Below are 17,874 nucleotides of genomic sequence, written 5' to 3' on the forward strand. Positions count from 1 at the left end.
ATCTAGATCCTCACAGTCCAACCCTTTTGTACTTTGGATGGGCTATGTGTAAAAGGAAAAACATGGCAATTGTCCTTTGGATGGACTATGTGTAAAAGGAAAAAATGGCGATTGTTGAATGGAAAGGCTGAAATAGAATCAATCCGATTATAAATGAAATAAACAAAAATGCTATTTGATTTCATTTCTAAACGGACTGATTCTATTTCAGCTTTTGCATCCAACGGCTACCATTCTCTTTGTCCAAGTCTCTTGTCCATCTCACTGTTGGATTTGAGATACCTGGATAGAACGGATGGTAAGTGCATGATGCAAAAGCTAAAATGGATCCAGTTCGTGTAGAAACGGCTTTAATAGAATCCATCGGTTTTCAAAAGGTGTGATTTGTTTCAAAATAGGCTGATTCCATGGCGGACGACGAGAAGCTCGGAGGAAAAGTTCAAAACCCCCCAGCTCTCCATCCCCACCATCTTGAACCGGACAAAGTCAGCTGGTCTAACTTGAGTTGGAGATTGTTGATCAAGATATGAGAAATTTATCAGATCCATTTCCTTGTTAGAAATTGACCATTCATTTTCTTATAGATGTATGTCATGTGTAAAATGGTTATTAATCATATCAAATGAGTGATTAATGTGACTTATAAATGAATTTTAACCATTTGATGTAATGTTGTGACACATAACACACATTTACAAGGAAATTGATGATTCATTTTCGCAAGATATGTGGACATTGTTGTCTTTAAACTAAAGATCCTACATTAATTGGTAAATTGAGTTCACGCCGAATCTAGTCAAATCGTCAAAGTTGCTGTTGCGTCAAACAACGACAATAATCCCGCGTCATCGGGCGTCAGATACCGGAAAGCAATCTAAAAGGACAAGATCCCGACCTTGTCCCACATTCTATTAGTTACCGTTGGATTAAATTCAATCGTGGGTTCCACAAAATTATCAATACCAATCGGACGGACTGAAATCCCATCTCAGGTTAAACCAATCTCACAGAACCGTACGCCGTAAAGAGCCATGAGAGAGAAAAGTAGATATTTAAAGTGAGGATACACTAACTTTGTCAGAGATATCGAAAGACGAAATTAACCAGTGAGAGAGAGAGAGAGAGAGAGAGAGAGAGTGAGTGAGTGAGAAAGAAGACGAAAAACGCTTCTAAGATTATTCTCAAAATAGCAATCAAGCACCTCTTCACGCCCTATTTCATTGTTTCTGTTTCGATCTTTCTCATCTCAATTTTCTGTTTCTCTGGCATTGGGGTTTTCCAAGCTTTCTTTTCATCGGGGGGTGAAGCTAACGATGTATGGATCCTATTACGATTTGTGCCTGGGAATTCTCCAATCTATCCAGGTTAGTGGTTAAAGACAAAGAAAATTATTGTGAATTTCTTTCGGATTCTTTCACTTTTGGTTTTGATCTCTTTGTGAAGAGAGGGGAAGATCAAATTGCGTAGATTTCTGTACCTTTGATGCGAATTCCTGAAGAAGATGTTACTTTTAGTTTACTGATACCAGTATTATATAGCTAATTTAATAGGGGCAGATCGAATTGTGGTGATTTCTGTCTTTGTGATGCGAACTGGTTAAGAAGATGTTACTTTTACTGTACTGGTTCCAGTAGTCTATAGCTAATTTTATATTTTTACTAATGTGCAGACTTCTTCAACAGATTTGCTTTGCTTGTGATAGTCTTAAAATTGTTCGATCCTTACATACGTGCTGTTCAATTAGTTACCTGGATTTTTAGGAATAGTTTAGTTAAGTTTTGGTAATTTGTCTGCTGAAACGCAGAAGAATGAATGTAAAACCATCCTTAGTTGAAGTCCCTTTTTAATTGAAAACGTAATTTTGAAATTAAACATGGTTTGTCGTCTAGATCATCTAAAATTGGTAAGTCTACTATAAATTGACCTGATCAGTGAATTTTAGTTACCCGTAATGTTAGATTATCAAAGATTTAACTTCTTAACATGTACCTTATTGGTCGTTGCAAACGTGGCTCTATTATATCAATGAATAGGAAGAGTTTTATGATAGATTACTTGCTCTTTTAATTACTTCTTTAGGTAGAGAAAAATTTTAAAAATAAACAAAGATGGTAAGGAAAAATAAGCTGTTACTTTGACGACAATCATATGCTTATATCACATCCAATTTGTCATTGCTAACTTCATGCAGGGCCGGAGACTGGGATGCTTTTAACATGAAGGTGGTTGCGGACTTAATTCCAGTAAGACAGTGAAGGTCTGCCAGGTTGCCGAATTACATATTCAGCTTCTCCGGGTAGCAGTGGTAGCGACCTCAATCAGGTGGTTCTGGTTTGTAGACCTTGGTTAAGGGCTCTGCTTTAATGGAGAGTAATACATCTCTTACCGAAACCAGGAACCTGTCTCCACCTCCCACAAGGTTGTTATCCTCAGTTTATGTAACCATCTCCCACTGCTTAATATTATGTGGCAAAATAAGCCATATTTGCTAACATTTTCTGATTCATATTGGAAGAATTAAAAGAGCTTAATGGCTTTAGGAGAAGGGGTTAGGAAAGTGGTGCATAATTTTCGTCTTGTATCAAGTATGATCTTGAAAAGAGCTGATTGAATGGCAAGGATCCATTTAGCCATTTCCATTTAGTTGGGATGAGGCTGAGTTAATGTTGTTGTGTATATAGGGTGAAATCTCTTTTCTTCAGCATGTATTGTGGAGCATTTGTTTTTTCTAATATTTACCTTAGTTTTACCTGACATCTTATTTTCAAGTGTTCATTGACTAATTTTGATAGTATAAAGCCTATTTGACCTATAATTGCCAGATGTTCCTTATCCTTTTCTTAAGTTTTATTTTATTCTTTCACTTGGAGATCAACTAATTTTGATAATATAAGCATACTTGACCTATAATTGCCAGATGTTCCTTATCCTTTTCTTAAGTTTTATTTTATTCTTTCACTTGGAGATGTTTACTATCCAACCCTTCTAATGTATCACGCTACTAAGTTTTCAGTAATTGCTGGTAATTTGAGGGTCTCATAAATTATCTATTCTAATATTTAATGAATAATGATTTACAATTCATGACAATTATACCAATTATTTCTTTCACTAATGTTGTTGAATCATTCGTTTAATTTCTTGATACCTTGCCACTCCGTTTTTGGCATAGGCATCATCCTTAGAGGTCTGAAACTGTCATTAAAACAAATCAAACTTTCTGCCCATTGTGGAGAAAAAGAAAAGTAAATAAAGCATGAAATTTTCATGATTTATTAGAAATTTTATCTCTCTTGGTTATGACTTTATGTTGGATTTTGGCTTTTTTATTTAAGAATGCTGTTGTTTCTTCAGGAGGACTGTTACCTCGATGAAATTGAAGGGAGATGTACAATGAGTTACAAAGAGTCTAGCAAGAACTAGCGTTGATATTGTTCACCAGTTATATTTATGGCATCTGCTGGTGGTCTAGGACATGGTAGTGTAGGCAGCTCAAGGACAGCTACCAGCTTCAAGGGGTCATCTAGTTCAGTTGACTGGTTGGGGAGAGAGATGCTTGAGATGAGGTTAAGTGACAGCAGGTTGGACCACGATGATGATAGGGTAAGCATCCAAATCTACAGATACCTATTGACTTTCTAAATTATGCTGGTGTAATTATTTATTATTCTTTTCGGAGAGTTTCTCCTTTTAATCACAACAGAAAAGAGATGAATGTCTCCATGACACCTCCATCAAATCTTGCCTTATCTTACTAACCTTGTGGCCAAGTGGAACAATTTAATCATATAGCGCCATGGTATATGAGAATATGAGATGACACAAAAAAATTTTATTTATTTTAAATTTTTTTTTTTTTGGGGGGGGGTTATCTATAAGGATATAGTAAGTTGTAATGATGATGTTCTGTTGAATTTCATCAGAATATAGAATTTATAACAGTGGTGATGGATGTTTCTTGCACCTAGTAATTGGGATCATGTATCCTGCAGGACAGTGAACCTGATATAATCGATGGCATGGGTGCTGAGACAGGACATGTTATATCAACTACTATTGGCGGTCGGAATGGTCAACCCAGACAGGTTGAGAGTTTTCTGACCATGAACGTCATTGACTTCTGGTGTGATGAATATTATCAAAATTTTTCTTGATCAAATCCTGACACGTTTAAGGGGTACTCTTTTTGTTGGATTGACAGACATTCACTTATATAGCAGAGCATGTGGTTGGAACTGGTTCCTTTGGTGTTGTTTTCCAGGTATCCTAAATTTTTTTTAATCATTCCTTATCTGGTTAGTAACCATATTTATGTTATATGGTATTCTTGGAATAACTGAGTGCTAATTTTTCTAGGCCAAATGTAGAGAAACTGGAGAAATCGTTGCTATAAAGAAGGTTCTCCAAGATAAGCGGTACAAGAACAGGGAGTTACAGATCATGCAAATGCTGGATCATCCCAATATCGTCGCCCTTAAGCATTGCTTCTTTTCAACAACAGATAGGGAAGAGCTTTACCTAAATCTTGTGCTTGAGTTTGTCCCTGAGACTGTTAATCGTATTTCAAGGCACTACAATAGGATCAACCAGCGAATGCCCTTGATATATGTCAAACTCTACACCTATCAGGTTGGTTCATCTTTTCTAGATTTTCCATAATGTAGAATGAGTACTTGGCCTCACCTTACTGCTTGGGGTAAGCTGAGCATACCTTGCTTCACCAGGCTTTCCAGGCTGCAGATATTAATTGTGAAATTTCTTAATGACCTGAGGCCTTTGGTTCTGTGGAAATGCTGATGGTTCTTTCCATTATTGAAGTTCTCAGCAATTGGATTGTACATGATGGTAAATTAATCTGTTGGATGGAAAATGGGACCTGTAGAATAATGACATGATGAATGGCAATTTTTCTTTTTCATTATGGTCTCAGAGTTTCCATTAGAAGGGGTTTGCATGTCAAGGTGATGTCAACAAGGTGCCACACCTTGATGACAAAGGTTGTTGGAAGACTTTGAGGTGGTCCATGGATGGGTTCTATGGACATTGGGGGTTCTTAGTCTTGGGTTTATTGATATAATGAGCCTCTTCTTTAAACCCATATTGGGGTCTTTATTCTGTACATATGTTCAGGTATACAACTAAAATTGTCTGTGTCCCATGTGCTGTTAAGTAAGTTCAGTCTAGAAAGAGTCTGTCAAGTATGGTATATTTATATCTTAATGTTGTTTGGAGTTATATTTGGATCAGTCTTAGCTACTTTTTGTTTAGGGAAGCTGAAGGGTAGCTGTTTTTGGTTTAGGAGTCCTAAAGTCAATTTCATTTTTGGTCTTTATAAATAAGGTTCTAGTCCTTGTTAGGGTTTCACCTGTAATCAGCCTAGGGACTGAAAGAAATTCAGAAAGAAGAAGAAGAATAGAAGGAGAAGGCGAAAAGGAGAAAGAGGGAGAGAGCTTGCATGCATGAGACTGTCCCCAATTGTGCTTTATTATGCTTAGATTACATAGGGTCTCCCAAATCTACTAAAAAGGAAAGTTTAGTTGGGAGATAACTTGTTAACCAAGCAACAAGGAAAATAGAAGGTAAACTATATTAGGCAACTTCTGAACTGCACATGGCAAAGATTATTCACGATATCTTGGCCAAGCTAAGATGTAATCGTCAACAATCCTAATAAATATATGGAATTTTGGAATGGAATATTAGTTTTATGTAGTTAACATTGAGGTTTTTGCCTCTCTCCCTTCTCTCATCTATGATTCCCTTACTTCCCTATCCTTGCTGCTGCATTGCCATCAGTCTCTTCCTTTGATCATAAAAGAAAACCCACTACCAGCGGATCTTCTGATCAATGTGCATTAGACACATTGGTTCATCGCCAGCATTGCCAAATTTTAACAGTAGGTTTTCCTTCTTAACTAGACTAGTGAGATGTTCATGCACCATGTGAAATGTTCAATATCAGTAGCATAACAATTGTTGATTTGCTTATCTAAGATGAGTACTGGAACTCTCCTGATGATTACAGTTTTGAAATGTCAGTTATCTGGTGTATCTTAACCTATTTTGTTCCTTATGCAGATTTGCAGGGCGCTTGCCTATATACATAATTGTGTTGACATTTGTCATCGTGATATCAAGCCTCAGAACTTACTTGTAAGTTTCTTCTAATTCATTTTCAGCTCTGAGATCTGTGAAAATTTTCATGTTGTCCTTTGCAAGCATTCATTCAAAAAGAAGAACTAGTCGAAGTGTTTATATGTAGTAAACTATCACTGTCTGAAGCTGGGCAGGCCTCACTACAAACTTTTCAAAACGTGTAAGTGCTCTGTAGTCTTGGTGGGGATGGCGGTTAAGGGGCAGGAAGTCATTGAGTGAGACTCCTTTAGGAAGTTTCTAGGATAAGTTACTAGAAAAATAAGTATAAAGAAAATGAGTCCCTGAAAGTATTCTAGTTATGGTAGCTATAGAAGCAGCTTGTCCTCAAAGCTAATATTCTCACCCAAGAGTATCACTTTCTTACTATGGTGACTTGTATCTCTGGTGTTAGGTAAGTCTTCCATAGAATGTCCCTGATGTAACCCAGGGTCTGGGTTAGACCTTCCAGGACTACCCTCTTTAACTAGAACCTGCAAGTAGATGGGTTATCAAAGAATTGGGATTTGTTTATGGGATGGTTTGGGAGAAGAATGATAGGAAATATATTGTTTAACTTGGGTGTGAGAGGTAAGGGTGAGAGATGGGATGCTCTAGGGTTGACCGGAAAAGGAAGGGAATATCCTAGGGTTGACAGAATTGGCATGGGTAGGGATTTGGGATGTTAAGAAAATAAAAAAGGAGAAGTAAAGGGAATTAAAAATTAAGGATAGGGAAAAAGATGTGGGAAAAGGGAAATTAGGATTAAGACGTTGTGCAATGGGAAAGGAAGGGTTAGGGTTTTAACAAACCTAAATGGGAAGGCTTTGGGAGGTCTACAGTTAAGGGGAAAAAAAGGATGAAGCTTACCATTGGGAGGGAAGGGGTAGTGGAGCCTTGCGGCAAAGGGAGGGGTTCTTGATTGGATGTTGGAATTCTTCGAGATTCGTGATCCTCTCCCTTTTTCCAGTTCTGCCACAAAACTCAGAAAATTAAAGAAAACAGACAAGGGGGAGGGGAAGAAGGGGCTGTGAAGGGGTGATAAGGGGAGGGTTTGGGTGCGCTGCGATAGAGGGGAGGAGGGACTGGGGTTGTGCTGTGATAGAAGGGAGGGGCTGGGGAGGGGTTCTTGGCTGCTGTACTTGTTTTGATGGAGTGAAGGTGCTGTGATTGCTAAGCTAGCTGGACTTCAAGAACTCTTGCTGAATTGACTGAAAAGATCTTCCTAAATCCACCGTTGCCCTCCCAAGAAGACCACGACCTTGTTTGCCTCCAAACAGAATTTTTGTTCATCATTTCAACTAGATAATGGGGGGAGGGGTGGGCTTTTATAGCCTTACAACCTAAGCAATTTGACTGAGGCTCAAACCGGGAACCTTAAAGGATTCCCTTTACAAAGGACTCAACTAATCAACAACAAAAGGACTCTTAAAGAAACCCTAATTGGACTCTTACTTAAGACATTTTGAAGGAATTAAATTACTAACTCTGAGGAGGAGTCCTTCTTGCAAGTTGGACTGTAACGAGAGTCTTACATAGACTGAGACTCTATCATAATTCACAAAATACTAACTCAAATGAAAAAATAAAGATAGATCCATGACCCTTGGATCAAGGGGGTTCCAACTAGACCCTTGTTGAACCCCAAGGGGCTGGAAAATGACCAAAGTACCCCTGGGTATTAGGCCAGCTTTGGTTTTTGGGCCTTTTGGCTCTGGTTTTTGGGCCCAATCATTTTTTTTTTGGGGGGGGGGAGGAGGGGGGGAGGGGCTCAACCTTGTTCACATCATTTATGACATCACTGTAGAACTTTGGCCTATAGCTCCTTAACTCTATGGTGCTGGTAGGCATTACTTGCATTGAACAGGGGCACTCTTCTTCGGAAAAATGTCATCTTAAGACGCACTGCCTTTGAACATCTTACTTCACTTGGTGGTACCAATGGATGCTTGAACTATTAGTGGTGTTACCAGAATTTCATTCGATACTGATAGTGTAAGCATTAAATATCCTATCAAACTCCTCACACCAAAGGTGGTGAACTTTTTAACAACCCGCACCAGGGCATTGATCAAGCTGGAAAATTGATTCCAACATTAATGAATTTACTTGTCTGAATGTTCTTGTGTGCAACATAAATCTCCTTGATGGAAAATATCTTGGGTTGGGGGTGCCTTGGCTAGGACCAGCTATCTGAATGCATGTGCCCACAACAAAACCTTCTCGGGAACTCCCTTGAGATATTTTATTTTTCTCCGTAAATTTGAGGCCTCTAACTGGGTGTATAGGCATACAAATGCTCAACCTTCTTTTTCTTCTTTTTTTTTTTTTATTTTTTATTTGGAGGGGTGTTTTGAGTGGGTGAATTGATTCTTTTTCACACTGGAGTTCCAATCATGTTCCTCAATGGTGTGATTAGGAGGGGGTATTCTAGTATTTCATGGTTATTATCTTTTGAAAATTCCTATATGTACATGTGGAAACATAAAGGCCCATGCTAAAGTTTGCATTGCTAGGGATTTTTTTTTGGGTATTTTGAGGTTTAGGAATATTAGTAAAATAAATTTTAGGGGTTGTGAGATCAAATATTTTTTTTTTATGAATAAATAATTATATTAAAACACGGAGCCAAGGAGAAACAACGGGGGAGATAAAGAAAAGGGGGGGTCAACAACCAATCAAGAAGGAGACTGGAAAGAGGAAGCTAGACTCCAGGAATTAATAGTCAACCTATTCCTCGGAGAGTCAATAACTGGGGGATGGGGGAAATTAGCAATCTTAGAAGAGATATCAAAGTAGATGGCTTTTCAAATCAAATCTCGGGATCAGGATTTGGAAGTCCATCTCCTCATATTGCGTTCCCATTGTAAATTGTGAATGGTAGCGGCAAAGACGAGCTTGCCCACATAGTTGCAAATCGAGGAGCTAGAGAAGTTTCTCAGGATCCAATTCCAATCTCGAGCAAAACCAAAGGAACGTCTCGATCTGGGTCAAATAGAAGCAAGGGCTAAGCTCCAAATGGAGCGGGAGAAGGGATAGGAGAAAAAAGGTGGTCAATGTCTTCAGTGTCATTCCAACGGAGAATACAATTGGGGTTTGCTGGGATGTGGCGACTGATGAGGAAAGATTGGGTAGGAAGGGCTAGGTTGAGAGCTCTCCAAAGGGTGAGAGAGTGGGGGGGGGGGGGGGGGGATATGGCATTTGAACCAAACTAGGGGAGCCCAAGAGACGGGGGGAGGGGGACCTAAGAAAGTTCCAAGCTGAGGCAGTTGTGAAGGTTTTGGTATGGGAGGGAGTCCAAATGGTGAGGTCAAAGGCGGAGGACCGCCGGGGGGGGGGGGATGTTCTAGACTTGTGTGAGACTAGGATGAGATCAGTTTGTTAGAAGTTTACTTTTATTTCTTGGACTATGGTTTGGAAATCAGTAAGTTGGTTTCACAGCTTAAACATAAGAACTCAGTTTAGAGAACTAGAAGGTGGTCATGTCATTATGTAATTTAGTTAGGTACAGTTTTCTTTGCATTCAAAGGTTGAGAACCTTTTATTTGGGACTAGTTGGATAAGAAGTTTTATTTTTTTCCCCTGATTGTAGTTGCTTTGTATTATGGCGAGGAAGATGGGTACTCTATAATTGAAATTTTATCTGCTTTAGTTAATTAAATTTCACTGTTACTATACTTTTCTGGTCTTGTGCCCTTAAGTTTTGGTGCTAGTTATTGCTTTGATTAAGCCCTAGTTGGTTTGCAGCTCATCTTGTTATCCCTTTTGCAGTTTTATTCTTCTTTTCTTTTATTTGTTTATGCATTTTACTTTGGTTATGTTGTGCTCTTAGCCTCTTACCCTGCCATATACAGCCATCTGTCTCCAATTTTTCCTTGACTAAATCACCCCCAAACTTCAACCATAATGTGCAAGAGTACATTTTAGATCTTACCATGTTTTAGACAGAAGAGTAGTTCACCTCCTGCGCGCACGGGCAAGTCAAGTAAAGGGGTAGCCTTATTTTTTTTCTCTGGATTTGTAAGGCTTGCATTGGTGCTATTTTTTACCATCTGTGGATGCTGCTTCCATTAAAATAAAAAGGCAAATTGTTTTATTTCAGGTCAATCCACATACACATCAGCTGAAACTTTGTGACTTTGGAAGTGCCAAAGTGTTGGTAAGGCTTTGATGCAGAGTGTTTTAATAACTAAGAACTATATTTTTCATGATTGGTCTAGGTTGATTTATTTTCATTTCATCCAGGTTAAAGGAGAACCTAATATTTCATACATTTGCTCAAGATATTATCGTGCTCCAGAGCTCATCTTTGGGGCAACTGAATACACTACTGCAATAGATATCTGGTCTACTGGTTGTGTAATGGCCGAATTACTCCTTGGACAGGTGGTCATGCCCTCTTTTAAAAATTTTCTACCTTTTTTATGTTATTTGGTTGGCACGACTCCCACTATTCACAATACTTCCATGTTTTTCATCTATCCAATTATTCATGCAGCCACTGTTTCCTGGAGAGAGTGGGGTTGATCAACTGGTTGAGATCATCAAGGTAATACTATCTCCAGTGATTAGCTTTCTTAGTGATCTTCAGGTCAAGATATTCATTCTCTGGTTTTGTTTGCAAATCTTTTGTAGGTTCTGGGGACACCTACTAGGGAGGAGATAAAGTGCATGAATCCAAATTATACAGAATTTAAATTTCCACAAATAAAAGCTCATCCGTGGCACAAGGTATAAATATGTAACACCCACTTTTTGTTGCTTCTTCATTTTTTAGTTTTTTTTCTCTAAAGTTTGATCACATTGAAGTAAATTTAGATATAGACTAATGTAATACAAAGAGCAGTTACATGTAGATGGTGGCCTTTTGCCTCACCAGAAGCCAATATAAATCTCACTGCTCGGTACCCTTCATGTACCTTTTTCTGAGTTTAATGTGTTCAAAAGAAAATCCCTGACGTGTTTGGCACAAAAGAGTGAGATTTCCAATGCCACAGCCTGCTCCAATATAGAAGGCCGTTCTATGTATCATGCCAAGATACCATGTATAGAATTCTCTTTGACATGCACTGCTGGTGTGGCAATTAATATAGTCCATCTTCTAAGATTTAAAAGAATGAAGTTATTGAACCAAAAAAAAAAAAAAAGAATGAAAAGTCAAGTATTCCGTCTCTTGTGATCTGCATTATTGGTTGCACGCATGTATGCATCTTTGATGTTTTCCTTTTTTTTTTTTTTTTTTACCGAAATTGTTCCATTTCATGATATATTTTCCATATTATTCTTCTTTCCAGGTTTTCCAGAAGCGTTTACCCCCAGAAGCTGTTGACTTGGTCTCTAGGTTCCTCCAGTACTCCCCTAATCTGAGATGTACTGCTGTGAGTTTAGTTTCAATTTGATAGTCCACAGTGTTCCTCCTTTGTGTTTGGTGTAGAATCCATTTATGGAATGATGTTGTATTAAACTTTCTTTGTGGTGATATGGCAGTTAGAAGCATGTACTCATCCTTTCTTTGATGAGTTAAGAGACCCGAACGCTCGCCTGCCTAATGGCCGCCCTCTGCCTCCCCTTTTCAATTTCAAACCTCAAGGTATAGAATATTTCACTGCCTACCTGAGGCTCATATGTCTGTTTGGTAAGACAGCTCGTAAATATAACTGAGGACTGGAATTTTCTGGAATGTTTTGGGTTATATTACACGTCAACTTGGAATACTTTATAACTTGTCTAATCATATTGCTATCTGCATGGACTCACCAAAGTGATAACTAGGAAAATAAATGTCGGGTACTTGGTGAGCTCGAGAAGCATCTACCTTGATTATGTGACAAATCCTAGAAATGACTTAGCTTTTTTAGGTGGGACTTTGATGTGCCAATCATGCCTCAAAAAGCTCTTAGGGATACTAGGAAAAAGTAGGTTTACTCAAAGCTAGAATTTAAATCCATTCCTATTCCCTTAAAAAGACTCTTCCTTTGTGATACAATTAAGAAAAAGAAAGTAAGCTAAAATGGCGTTGGTCCACCTCATGGCACTTGGGAATCCCAATTTTTGGTGAAACGACTCCTTTCTGCATAATACTTTGCTATTGCAGCTGTTCCCAGTTATTGTGCACAAGTTCCTTTGCCATATCAGTCTTCAGTCATCTTGATTTCCTGACACACTGACCTCTATTACTTTGTGGCGTTGTACAATAATGTTGTTTTCTCCCCCCAGTGTGTTGGCCTACCATTGTAGTTTATAACTGCTTCCTTCTTCAGATTCTAGTACCATATCAAATTTAACTTCACCTATCTGCATTTTCAGTCTACTTTTTCACATCATATCTTCTTTCACTGTTTCTACTTGTAATGTTTTTGTATATCCCATAAGCTTCTTTTTGTTCCCTTTTCTCTTCTTCTTCTTCTTTTTTTCCTCTTTTTTTTTTTTTTTTTTTTTTTCTTCTCTTTTTTTTTTGGGGGCCGCTTTTTTTTTCACAAAAGGGGCTTTTTCCCGGGGCCCCTTTTGGCCCCCCCGGGGGCCCCCCCTTTTTATTTTATCTTGGGATAATTACTATTGGCCCCCTGTACTTTGATTTTATTACTATTGTATCCCCTGTACTTTGCAAAATTACTGATCCAACCTTCAACTTTGTCTATAATTACTATTGCCCCCCTATTGTTAAGTTCCGTTAGTTTACTAATGATGTGGCATCTTTATATTTTCTCAAAAACCCCAAAATACCCTTATACTTATCTCTTTACTTATTTATCCTTTTGTCAAGTTACGTAGAGTACCCTTAATTAACTGTGGACAAAAAAATAACTATAATCCATTTTATTCTAAAAAAACCACCAAATAAAGAAAGAATGATTGAATAAAACTCAAATAGAAACCGAAGAGGAAAGAAAATCGAATTCAACTCAAATTGGAAACTGAATATCACCTAAAATATTTTCAAAATAAATGAAGCTTAGTGAAGGCGGGAAACCAAATCGGATTTGGATTTTGTCCATTTATTTAATTCAAAATAAATGAAGTTTAGTGAAGGTGGGAAACCAAATCGAATTTGGATTTTTCCCATTTCATTAATTCAAAATAAATGAAGTTTAGGGTAAAATTGACATTTAATCTGGTTTTTATAAATGGGGTAGCATCGTCTTTTGATTTCTTAATTTTAATGAAGGGCAAATTAGACATTACATATTCAAACTTAACGGCTACTTAACACCGTTATAAGGAAGGGGGGCAATAGTAATTTCGTAAAGAACATGGTTTTATTAGTAATAAAATCAAACAACAAAAAAAAAAAAAAAAAATAATTTATTTTTTTTTTTTTTTTTTTAAAAACTTCTTTGACAAAAACAATTAGTTTTTTTCAAAATATTCCTCTCTTTAGATACACATTCATGCTTGTATGTGATGAAGCCATTGAGGAGCCCTTTGGGCAATTCTTCAATGTCACAAAATTCTATTGCATCTTTATTCTATCTCATCTTCCAATGGTAGAGTTCATATGTGGCCTATTTCTATCTTTGCAATCAATTAATCATCTTTTCCCTTTTTCCCAATTACTGAAAAGATACCAAGAAGATCATTCTCTGTAACACCGTGTGATGAGGACATCAATGAGCAATTCCGAGTTTACCGGCAACGCCGACGTAGAAATCATCCCACGACAGCATCTATGTGGATCGATGATGAGTTCGGAGGTTATCTGATTGCTAGGATTCTATGGTTCGATGAGAAACACTGCTCATAGGCAGTTTGTCATGTTATTTTACTTAGTCTTAGTGGGTTGGGTAGTAGTTTACTATTGAAATATTTTAATTTCATGTTTGAGTCTTTATGGGCTGGGCTTAAAGTCTATTTTGGCCCAATTTTGAGTTATTTTGAGTTTGGCTTATATTTACAATTTAAGTTGGGGTTATTTTAGGAATTAAACATGTAGGGTTGTGAGGAATCAATTTTTTTATTTAAACCTTGTATCAAATTCGTTTTTGGCAATCAATCAATGAAAAAAAGAATTACAAAAGAAGCTCACGCTGCTCTCTCTCTCTCTCTCTCTCCTGGCGGTACTAGTTCTTCCCCCTCTCTCCAGGTAAGCTTTCTCTCTTCCTTTCACCCTTGTTTCCCACTAGAAAACTTCCCCTTGCTCTCCCCTACAAAGATCTACTCTTTTTTTCTCAAAAAAAAGACCTAGTTTATTTCCTGGAAATCTTCTTCTTCTTCCCCAAACCCCACGGTTTTGTTTTTCTGGCAGAATAAAAAAACCTTCTTTTCTTTTCTTCCTTCTTTGTTAGTCTAGTTGTCTTTTGTTAGTCTCATTTCCCTTCTCTTTGTTTCTTTTCTTTCTCTCCCTCTCTCTTATCACCTACTCTCTTTCCTAGGATACTCCATTACTTCAAAATATTATTTTCTCCTTTCGTAGGATTCCCCACTGCTTCAAAATATTTTTTTAATACCCTTGCATTCAATTTAGTGTTATGGTGGCAAGATCCCTATCCCCTTGTTTCCCTATTGATTCTTGTTTAGTTGTGCTTACCGGTAAGACTTATTGTATTTATTTCTCTACTTTAGCTGTCTTACATGCATGATTAATCAGATTTCAAATACTTCAAATTCCTTTCTTTACTATCTGTCAAGAATAGGTGTTTAATTCTAAGAGTCTAGTAGCCCACTTTGTAGGTCCCCTAGTTTCTAGGGTTTCTCCTACATCACCGTGGCTTTAGGATTTGGATCTAGATGAGGCTTGTGGGTAGAAATATCTCAAGATCAGGTGGAGTAGGTCATCTATTCCAAAATTGCAACAAATATTCCATATTATCCTGACATGATACAATGTAGAAAAAGAGCTCATGCAATTCTCAGAAACACCCACTTGCAGCTGTTTTCTCCAAGTAGTTCTTTTCCAAAGCACTTGCTAACTGATACTGAGGGAGGCGTACAAGGATATGTTTATCCTGATGTGAAGGATTAGAACAAGTTGATAGTCCTATTAGGTTGCAAGATTAAGTTATTTTGGGGAGATCTTCCTTTGTGAAGGTGTAAAACAAGTAGGAGAGTCCTATAACATTTAAGAATCTCAGACCCTATTAGGAGCTTGCACATCATGTTTTTCCATTATGCCCCCCCCCCCCCCCAAAAAAAAAAAAAAAAAAAGAAGATCTTGTCATTTTAGCGTTACTACAGTCTACAAGCATCTATTGTGTAATTGGTGTAGTACGCATGTGTTCTCCTATGCTATGTTTGGAAACACAAAAAAGAAAAGAAAAAAGTTATTACCCAAGCGTTCGTATGTGTATCTTTTTGGTTACACACTTACACATTACATTCCCAAGTCCTTGGCTGTGGCAGAATATTGAAATACAGAACTCTTAGGATAAACGCATGTAAACCTGAGAATCACTTGATGTTATTCTAGTGTGTAAGTGACAAGAATTAAATTCACTCGATTATGTTTTACCAATAAATATCTATTACTGGGGGTGTATTTTTATGCGGATGTGAAACATAAACTTGTGATATTGAAATTTGGGTATGTGTTGAAACTGAACCACAAGACATACAATGTGTTGGTTTACATCATTCTTCACTGAACCCAAAGCAATGTTATAATTTGAATAGTACTGAGTCCTAAGTTTAGGGATTTAAGGCCTATTTAGGGTTAATTAGTTACTATCTATTTGATAATAGCTTTTAAGTTGTGAGGTACTTGTAACATTGTTGTCTAGGTGTGGTGTCACTTAGGCAATGGCTAGGCATTGCCCCAAGTGCTTTTGTCTGTGTTGGTTTGTTGATCACCTTGGTGGGTAGGTGTTTTCAAGTTAATTCCCCTCCCCCTCCCCCCCTCCCCCACCCCCCACCCCCCACCCCTTTCTCCAACCCAAATAAATAAATAAAGAAGAAAAGTAAAAAGAGGGTACACCCTGGTTTGCCTAACTGCCATGACAACTATGACTTGTAGGCTTAGTTAGTATTGCTACTTACGTTCGTTTTTCTTACACTTTCTGACTTTGGCAGTTACTACTTAACTCCCTTTTCCTTAGAATTTCTGACTTCGAGAGTTGCCATTATTATAAAGAATCTCTTTCTATTTAGAAGAGGTCCCTAACCAAGTGTACCTTAATATGTGCTTTTGAAAGTGGTGGAGTTTTGTGCTGTCAACTATTTATAGATGCTACAGACCTAGACATTTGTGATTCCTTGTTTGTAGTGGAATAATGCCGTTGCTTCAAATATTCTTCTTTTTTTAATCCTTTTCCTGCTTCAAATGCTATAAGTTGTGTATATGAAACTAAAATGTTGCTTATCTTCATTTTCTATTGTCAACTTTTACTCTGGACCTCTCTTTTAGAAATGTTATGAAGGCTTCTTATTCCCGAATGGATATTTTATATAAATTCTTGTGGGCAGAACTATCTGGCATCCCATCAGAGAGTCTTGGGCGCCTCATTCCAGAGCATGCTAGGAAGCAGAACTTGTTCATGGCATTACACACATAGGCAATAAGACAGGCCGGATGAACTCGTCACCTCTATCCATGTCGTCTGGTATTGGAGAAGTGTATAAATTAGATTATCAGACCCTCCCACACCACCAATTTTTCCATTTTAATTTCCTTGTTTATTTTGTAATGCAAATGAAATTGCTATGATGTTTTGGAAAAACCAGTGAGTTGTAGAAAATTCGAGTCTTCCAAATCTTGTGCAGACTCTTTGAATGTTTCTGGACTTAAATTTAGGCATGCTTATTTAAATGTCAGGAGGATATTGCAGCCTCCGTGCTCTCTGTTTGTGTTGCAGACATGCGTGTCCTATGAGTCTTGATCTGTTGATCACCATGTACCTCCGTGTTATGTCCTGAGTCTATTTCTCCACCAAATGGTATGTTTTAACATTATATGAAAATATTAGACGTGCGCGTGATATGAGTCCAGTTGTGCACCCCTCAAGGGTAGATTAGTACCCCCGTGTGTTTTTTCTTAATTAATCAAAGTGTAAGTTCTTGTACTTTTTTCACGCACTGCTGGACAAAGACAGTTAGATTTCAACAAAATAATCCTCTCTTTAGATACACATTCATGCTTGTATGTGAGGAGGCCATTGAGGAGCCATTGGGCAATTCTTCAATGTCACAAAATTCTATTGCAGCTTTATTCTATCTCATCTTCCAATGGTAGAGTTCATATGTGGCCTGTTTCTATCTTTGCCATCAATTAATCGTCTTTTCCCTTTTTCCCGAGCACTGAAAAGATACCAAGAACATTTTTTGTAACACCATGGCTTTAGGATTTGGATCTAGATGAGGCTAGTGGGTAGAAATACCTCAAGATCAGGTGGAGTAGGTCATCTATTCCAGATTATCCTGACAGGATACAGTGTAGAAAAAGAGCTCATGCAATTCTCTGAGTACACCCACTTGCAGCTGTTTCTCCAATTAGTTCTTTTTCAATATTACTTGCTAACTGATACTGAGGGAGGCTGTACAAGGATATGGTTCTCCTGATGTGAAGGATTAGAACCAGTTGACAGTGTCCTTGGAGGCCCAATAGAGTGGAAAGAGGAGTGTAGGTTCCGCTATGGGTTTTTTTCTTTCTTTTTTTTGCGCTCAACTATGGTGTGGATTTGAAGTCTCCCTTTGCACTTGGGGAAGCCCTATGCTTTGAGAAGACTAGCAATTGTGATGGGAACTCCACTATGTTTTGATTAGAAAATGTACAAGAAAGAGAGGTTGTCATTTGCACAGATGCGTATCTTAGTG

At 37.8% G+C, this 17,874-nt stretch overlaps 1 protein-coding gene across 2 annotated transcripts; it reads left to right on the top strand.

The window, feature by feature from the left end:
- Nucleotides 1–1,098: 1,098 nt before the first annotated feature.
- LOC149021129 (shaggy-related protein kinase kappa) lies at nt 1,099–16,915 on the top strand. Of its 2 annotated transcripts, XM_089149379.1 has the most exons (14): nt 1,099–1,364; nt 2,192–2,419; nt 3,355–3,603; nt 3,993–4,085; nt 4,202–4,261; nt 4,357–4,629; nt 6,079–6,153; nt 10,235–10,291; nt 10,378–10,518; nt 10,631–10,681; nt 10,768–10,863; nt 11,427–11,510; nt 11,620–11,722; nt 16,528–16,915. In XM_089149379.1, exons 3-14 carry the CDS (start codon nt 3,451–3,453, stop codon nt 16,614–16,616), a joined length of 1,275 nt encoding a protein of 424 aa, XP_089005505.1. In that variant the 5' UTR covers nt 1,099–1,364; nt 2,192–2,419; nt 3,355–3,450; the 3' UTR covers nt 16,617–16,915. The 2 variants fall into 2 exon arrangements, with proteins under 2 accessions (XP_089005505.1, XP_089005506.1); XM_089149380.1 differs by lacking the exon at nt 2,192–2,419.
- Nucleotides 16,916–17,874: the final 959 nt, after the last annotated feature.

Source organism: Hakea prostrata, chromosome 3 (genome assembly GCF_041222555.1).
Source record: "Hakea prostrata isolate BN-2017 chromosome 3, UWA_Hpros_2, whole genome shotgun sequence".
In the NCBI taxonomy this organism is placed as follows: domain Eukaryota; kingdom Viridiplantae; phylum Streptophyta; class Magnoliopsida; order Proteales; family Proteaceae; genus Hakea; species Hakea prostrata.